The 8256-nt window shown below is 40.4% G+C and overlaps 1 protein-coding gene across 2 annotated transcripts in view; it reads right to left on the bottom strand.

Moving 5' to 3' along the window:
• Nucleotides 1-3828: 3828 nt before the first annotated feature.
• Nucleotides 3829-8256, bottom strand: part of PAG1 (phosphoprotein membrane anchor with glycosphingolipid microdomains 1) — a 105090-nt gene continuing 100662 nt past the window's right edge. For both annotated transcript variants that reach the window (XM_054283896.1, XM_054283986.1), the window contains exon 8: nucleotides 3829-6530. In XM_054283896.1, coding sequence (XP_054139871.1) covers nucleotides 6180-6530 — 351 coding nt within the window. In that variant the 3' untranslated portion in view covers nucleotides 3829-6179. The remainder of the gene's footprint in view (nucleotides 6531-8256) is intronic.

Below are 8256 nucleotides of genomic sequence, written 5' to 3'. Positions count from 1 at the left end.
TAGCAGGATTAAAAGGACAAGAGTTGGTTATATTGTCTTGTAGTGAACAGGAGGCATTCTGAAATCTCAAATGAAGCATTCTGAAGTCAAATTAGTTACATACCTTATAAATAATTGAAGCCAATTGTTGCATTATCATAAACTATAGGAAATAACATACCTGCTTTCTAAACAAAAGAAAAAAATTGTATTTTCTGCACAAACACATGCTAGTTAAAATTAGCCAATGAATTTGCAGAGATAAAACCCAGACGGTGCTATTATTACAATAAATGAACACCACAAATGAAAGCCAATATTTAGGAATGTGTGTAGCAAGAGAGCACCACATACAGTAGTCAAGTGCAATAATAGTGAGCATCTTTACCTTTATAGAAACATCCATATTTTTAGGCACTTTGCTATCATATTTGTAGTGACTGTCCTTCTGGCCAATTTAAAACTGAAGGCCTCCAGAAACAAAACCTCACAGCTTGTGCAAACAGAACTGTAAGATTTATATTTCCTATAGACTGGGCACAGACCAGTGGGTTCGTAATGTAAAGATAATCTGTGCATTTCTATGGAAATTGGGGTGCCAGAGCTAAAATATATCTACATTGTGTAGACACTCTTGCTGACCTTTGGATTATATGTAAATTAAGTTTTATCAATTAATCAATGGGAACCTTGTATTACAAATAAGGTGTCATTTTTCTGCTGTTCAGAAGAAAAGAACAGTGCCTAGTGTATGTGAAATCCTAATGCACTCCTGGAAAATCACCACATAGGCAATTAATTTGTTTAATAAGTTTTGTAAGCCTGGGATATTTTATGCTGACCAGCCAAGGGGGTTGTCTCTCCTTGAAGAAAGGGGACCCTATATTTTTAGTTCTGTGATGTTTGCAGCATTTATCTTTAACATAATCCTGAACACATGTTGCTTGCCAGCAGCAAGGGATATATATTATATATATATATTTTCTTTTCTAAGGCTGGAGGCTGAGATCTGCTCTGGCCATGACTTCAGCCACCGCCCTCCCAGAAGAGATGCTACAAATCAACTTCAGCACCAGGACATGAAATTGTATTAACAGTAATTATGTTCCCTGCTCCCAGGAAGAGACCCGCCCTTGAAAGTCTTCAGCACACCACCAAAGGAGCGTCTGTCAGGTTAAGCATCTTTCTGCATTCTTCTGTTTTGCAGCAGACTACCACACCAAATTACTTCTGAGAGATGTAAAAGCCTTATTCAGGCATACTTCAATCTCAAAAAATAAAACTCATCTGAAATAACTGGTTATTTGCCTAAGAGCAAGAGCCTCTCACCGGAGTGTGGTCCAAATTAAAATGTTTGATACAGAAACAGATTTCTTACAGTCACGTGGCAAACAAATGTATATGCACAACAGGAGACAGAAATAAAGTCCTTGAGCTGGGGTATGATGTTTCCAGTCCCACAGTGCACAGATGAGGGTCCTGTCTCTGGCTGCTCCAAGCCAAGTCCCCTGGCCTGAATGGGCTTTTAAACACCCGTGTCCCAGCCTGGGCAGGGCTGCCACACGGGCTGACTCCACCCCGGCTGCAGGGAGACGAGCAAGGGCAGCACTGCCAGCTTTTGTAGTCAAGAGTAGCACAGTTAACATGAAGATCTGGAAAGCAGACAATACCAGAGAGAGCACTCTGTGTCACAGCTTTACACATGCAAACCATTCATCCAGCATCTTATAGAAGCACCATTGAGAGGTTGAACTGAGAGCACCGCGTACACAGGATTGTGTTCAAACCAGAGGACAGGAGCTGTTCAGGGAGCCATGGAGAAGCACGCAGCCCCTCAGGATGGATTCCTTGAAGGCACGATGGATGAGGGCTTGGAGAAAAGGCAGCTGGTCATCAGCCAGCTGAAACTATGGGGATGAGCCAGCTCTGGGTTACTCATGAATATGAATCCCCACACCTACTCATCCCTCACCCCATGGATCCTGCTACATGTAAGCAAGCCTGCAATTTATATGAATAGAAAGACTGAAGCAACAAATTGTTCACAGTTGACATGAACATCACTTCCCTGAACGCTCACTATTGTAAGAGCTAGGTTCTTCAAAAGAAGACTGGTAATTCTTATTGCAAAGCTTGGTCATCATAGCTACATTACTGGGCTTTTTTTTTAGTGGATGTTTGTAAGTGACTATTGCTATTGTAGGGCTAACTGAGGTCTAGTTAACTGAGTTAACATTAAATGTGTCTCTATAAAGATGTTTCCAAGTTGGGACAAGTAAACTTTGGGGTTGTCACTTTATACTTTTGAGTTAAACACATACAGTATGGAAAAGAGTATGGAAGTACTAGCTACTTTGTAGAAAAGGCACTATAACTGATCTAACTGTGGTAATTAGGTACATGCCCATGCTACAGGTATCTGCAAAGAATTTATTTCTCTCTGTGACTGAGAAAGTTATTCTACACTCATGGTAGAACAGGATGACTGGTTTACATATTGGATTAGCACTGGTTAGGTATGTGGTAAGAACAATTTTCATGGAAGACACAGATTCATGGAAGAGATGTCTGAACTGCATTTCCTATTTTCTACCAGTTCCCAGAGAGAAATCAAAAAGACCTTTTCACTAGTGCAGTTATATACACATTACAGCTTCTGTTGGCCTTACTGTGGAAATTTGCTGTGAGATCGTATTGTACAGTTGTGCCAAAAAAAGGAATCAAAGAAATAGACTGTGAATCTTCCCAGAAAACATCACCAGGTAACAAACACTTCATTTTGGATGTTGAAATTTTATTTAGGGGTATGGTGAAAGAACTAAAAAGAGCAGTAAAGAGACAAGTAGAAGAAACTCCCTTTTCTTTACAGTCAGATGAATCTCTTTGGGGATTACTGCTGGAAAAATCTTTCTATCAAATACATTAATGAAAAGGAAGCACTGACAGCAGCCATAAAGGAACAGGTATTACTTCTGGGAAGGGAGAACTAAACCAGAACATTGATTCATTGTCAAGAAATGTAAATACTCACCAACCTTGGTCTGAATTCTAAAACATTTTCATTTAGCATTAAACTACATAATGGTGATTGCAGGGGAGTTATGGACTCCCCCATACATCCTTGTTCAGGAGGGTAATTATTTTTTGCAGCTTTTAAGTCCAGTGTGTGTGGGTCTCGAGGCTGAGGGCAGGTACACGTGCCAAAAGCAGCAACCCAAAATGTGAATTGCTTCTCCATGAGACTGGGGTCTGATGAACCATTAAAAGGTTGTGACCAGTCTGAAAGTAATTGAAAGAGGAAGGAATATGCCACTGCCACAGCACTGCAGACATGGTACCAGCTCCCAGTGCAAGGCTGTAGGAGACAGGTTAAAAACAGAAACCAAAGAAAGATGAGAGGGGGAGGAAAATTTTTCTTTCACTGCATAAAAGGGAAGCCCAGGGGGTCTCAGGAGCAGTTGTCAGAACAGAGGAAAGAAAGGACGGAAGGACTCGTGTCCCTTCCTGCAAAGCAACATTTCTGATCTGGCTGTGAAAGACAACAGAATGACTGGGCAGTCCTCCACCACCCTTTGACCTGCTGGTCTCAATGGGGGTATTTCTAGAGTGATGTTTGCTTTTCTTCTTTTGCACCTTAAAATTTTACAATCAAGAATTCAGTGCTATTCTTTGCTATCAACTGACATTATCTCAAGATATCTTTGAATTGGTCTTGAAATTGAATCTAGTGAACCTGGCAAACCTCATGTTCCTACTGTTTCTCCAAAAGCAGTCATCCATGTAGAAGGATAACTACACCTTGAGATGCATTTGGGAATATCAGGAGTTGAGGTATGCCTGCCACTAAACTGCAGGAGTCAGACTGAGAACTACATATATAAACTGGTACCCCTGAGCAAGGAACAGACAGCAAACACATAGTTAAAGACTAAAGAAATTCTTCAGACTTAGCATGACAAATATTTTGAAAAATGGTGCATCTTATCTTTGGCCTTAAACAGTGTGAAGTAGAAGGAGAGAACATTCAAAGGTGAACTTCATGAATTCACATTCAAGGAAACAGCAACAAAAACTTTTATAAAGGGAAAACCTCCAGAAAGCAGAACCACAGTCATCCTTAAAAAGCACTGAAGTGGAAGCAAAGGGTTTGCTGCAGCTGTCGAACATGGCAGCATGGTCAAGAACAGGATGGATGTGGAGTGGTCTGAACTGCTTCTCCTTCAAGGAAGAGTCACAGATCAGAATGTGCTGCACTGTCACACAAGGTCAGGATCCACAAAGTCTGAACCACCCTGTGGGCAGAGGCTGACTGCACAACTGCACTGCTCCTCAGAGCAAACTTGCAGGCAAAGCCTGTAAATCAGCACACTTCTTTCAGTTATGAAGCTATTTCTAATAAATGTGTGCAACCAGATCTATGCTTGCCCTTTATAGTACCAAGTCATGTTGAGAACTGACCAAGGATCCGAGAAGGGTTCAACCTTCAAAACCCAGTACCAATTGAGCTGAAAGTAAACCTGTTTTGTTTACTACAGAATAAGCCAACCTCAGTTTATGTACTGTTTATTTTGAATTAAAAATGAACTGCTCTTCAAGCACATGCCAGATATTACGTATGTGAATGTTGCCAGCTTGGACTATAAGTTATACTTGTGTCCAAATTACAAGTGTATGCTTATATACATGGGGATATGTGCACATGCATGTCACACAATGCTAGTTCTTTACCCTTGGACTATTCTTGTACCATTGTTCTATTTATTGTATTATTCTTGAAGAAAAAAGGTACCAATCCAGTACCTGCTTATTTCATCCAAGCACTGTACTTCATTTTTCACAGTAACAGATTAATTCAGCATTTTTGAAAAGCCAGTGGGTTTGAAACTGTTTTTCAGAGGCCCAAGTAGGTCTTGGTTGCCCTCCTGCTCCTTTTAGCAGAAGAACAAGGAGGCTATGCCTGACTAAATCCCACTGTCTCTTTTGCCTCTTTTTTGCCCTTTGGCAGTGTTCTTTTACATAGACTCCATAATTTTAGCTTAAAAACAGCAAGACATGTTCCATTTCCCTGCTCACGGAGACAGAAAAAGTCAACAAAACAACCCCAAAGCAATTTTCATTTATCTACTTTTGAAATACGAAAAAAAACCAAACAAAAAATCAAGCCCAAATAAAGAATGGGATTCCTCCTGTTACAAACCCTAGTAAGTTAATCTATAAAAACTTTGAAGATGAAAAATAGGTTGTAAAAAAAATGTATTACCCACTGAACACAGTACAGAATTTTTCCTATATAAGAAACTAGACAAACATTAAAATAGTTAAGTCTTTAAAAAGGGCAAAATTCTGCAATAAAATTCCTCAACACTGCTAAGGTTAGATTACACATTATGCCAATGCATTCAATTGCACAATTTTTGCAACATGACAATGGTCTGGGGTGTATGTGTGTACATGTTTATGTCCATTTGAGGGAAACAGTGCAAGAATGCTAAGGGTGACCGATGCCATTTTAAAGGGATATTTCACAAATAGTCAAACAAAACCCCTACAAATATCAGTACACATCTCAAATACTGAAAGTCACATTCTACAGCCCTTGACATAAAAAAAAAAAAAAAGAAAAAGCCAGCAGAATTAATTCAAGTACATTTGGAGTCAGTCCCTTGTGAACTACTGTTGTTTGCACTTTAGTTGCAGTGAAGGTGGCCAGAGCTCCCCAAAAGACACAGAAGTGAGTGAATCTTCCCCAGCCCCGAAGAGTAAGTCTGAGTTGAGGTACAATTATTCATGGTTTGCTCAACATTGCAGATGCCAAAACTTGAATGAAAAATTATGCTTGAAAAACACTTTGAAGAAAATTACATAAAATAATCTCTTAAAATGAGAAGCTAGTTTTGTGTAAAGGTAGTCTTTTTGGTATGTAATCCTATCAGGACAACAACAAGCATGGCACTCCTTCCCAAATTACGTTTACCTTGGAGCTAATAGCAATAAAGAAACCTTTACATTTTCCTGGTCATCTTTCTGACCTGATGTACCCTTTCCCATGAGCCTTGATCCAACACCCAGAAAAACCAGCAGGTATCTGGGTGAAACGTACATTGCTTCTTCACAACTTGTGTTCCACAGGAAAAGCACTTCCCCCTCCATGTTTCATTGTCCTTTGAAAATAACAGCGTGGAAATCTGCTGCAGGAGTGGTTAAAGTCTGGTGAATTCCCTGTGGTGCTGCAAGTCCCCTATGCTCTCGTAGTCGCTCTCTCCTGAAAGAGCAGTGTGGTTTGTGCTGGGCACCACCAAGGTCCTGTCCTCCTCCTGGCTCACTGCCTGGATAGCTTCATAGTCCGGCTCCAGCTCCCCGTTTGCTCTGTCCGCTGGCTGAGGCACAGTGGTGGAATTGAGGGCGTTTTCAAAGTCCTTCACACTTGCATAGAGGCCGCTGCAAATGGACGGGGATCTCTGAGATGCAATTTCTTGAATGCAGGTGTAAGGAGAATCCAGTGCCTTGATGGCCTGTCCCGGCTTACTCACCGATGAGTACATGGCTGAGATCTAGGAAAAGGAGACACCTGCTGAGTATGGAGCATGGCAAAGAGCTTGTGCACCAGTCTGTACCCTTGCACTACAAGGATGCTGGTTTTTAAGAAAAGACAGGATCTTCTGATACAAAGATATCCATTCTAAAAGATTATGACTTTTTCCTTGGAAAAAAAAAACCCCAACTATTTCTTACAATTCCTTCTTTTTCTGGCATGCATTTACAGATCAGTTTTCTTTAAAAAAAAGACTGCTTTATAAAATAAGTTTATAAATGCAAAACTTCCTTGAATATAAAACCCTGGTGAGAAAATTAGAACTGGGCAAAAGGGAATGGCTTTGTAAGCAGGAGCTCTTGCAAGTTTTACTACGGTCCTGGAGTCAATTTAGATTCATCAGGGAGAGAGGCATCAAAGGGAGGATCAGATTGAACTGCTGTAATGAAGGATGCTGTCTGATCCTTAGGGCTTTAAAAATTATTACTGTTACTATTTTTAATGGTAGTGGCTACTTTTCTGCTTTTAGAGACACTGCAATAGAAGAAGAGTTAATTAATAATTAATAGTTAATTGTTTTTGTAGGCAAGACTAAATAGGCACCAACACATGTGAAGACAACATTAAAAATCTGGAGATAAATTACTCAGACCAGATAATAGCAAGTAGTGCCAACACTGATATGCAAGGTCTGCTCTGTTGACTACACTTTGCCTACAAAGAAGAGCTGCTTCTCAGGCACTGAGCATGTGAACTTTAGACTGGAGACTGAATCCTCTCAGCTGTAAACAGCAGAAAGGGAGCCAGCATTTCATTCCTAACTAAAAGTTTCCTCTGGTGAGGTGATACACTTCAACAAGTGCATGAAAGTGGCCCTTCATGAAAAGGTGAGGAGAAGCCCACATCCACACATGTCCCTCTGCTCAGGGATTACCTGGGCTGTTGCCAAGCACAGGAATCAGTCTTAATTCCCTCTCCCAGGACAAATGGATCCTAGCCCTTGCACAAGACAGATTGCAGAAATTCCCTGCACAGCTTCTCTGGTACCCAATATCACAGTGCAACATAGCTCTTCCATTACATTTGAAGTCTTTCCCAAGCATGCAAAGCCATTCTGGGTTTGCATCAATCCAGTTAAAAGAGTAGATTAGCATAAAAATCTCCATTACCAATAGGCAACACAGACTGAAGCAGACAAACCAGACCACTTCTGATAATTCTGGGATTTTTTGTGTGTGCGTGTTTGTGTGGGGCTGAGTTTGGCTGGTTGGGGTTTTTTTGGTTTTGGTTTGCTTTGGGGTTTTTGGGGCTGGTTGGTTTTTGTTTGTTTGTTTTAGAGGGAAATCATCTTGAAGATGGCAATACTTTTTACTTTTTACTGATTTCAGCTAACAAAAAATGGCTTTTCTGCTCATCTGTACTTCAACTCTTCTCAGTATCAGATTACATTCACCCACTTCAAGGTCAGGTTATTCATTAATGGCTGAGAATGCTTCTCCCAGCAGAAGGCATTAGCTCACCTAGCTCATTGCCAAGTTTGTGTTTGGTTTTATGTCCAGAAAACATGTTTATAAATGGCATGGGTGTACTGAAATGAGCACAAACAGCCTTATTTATGTTTAACTTTTCTCTTTGTTTAACTCTCATCCATTTTTCTGTCCAACAGACAGTTGGCCATAAAGAACAGTTTATGTTCCAGTGCTTTTATTGTGCTTCAGCTTACTTCCCAGAGCCCCAAACACTTT

This window comes from Melozone crissalis, unplaced genomic scaffold (genome assembly GCF_028551555.1).
Source record: "Melozone crissalis strain CALT ecotype California unplaced genomic scaffold, PUWL_Pcris_2 ptg000002l_1, whole genome shotgun sequence".
Taxonomy (NCBI): domain Eukaryota; kingdom Metazoa; phylum Chordata; class Aves; order Passeriformes; family Passerellidae; genus Melozone; species Melozone crissalis.
This window is presented reverse-complemented; position numbering and strand designations above follow the sequence as displayed.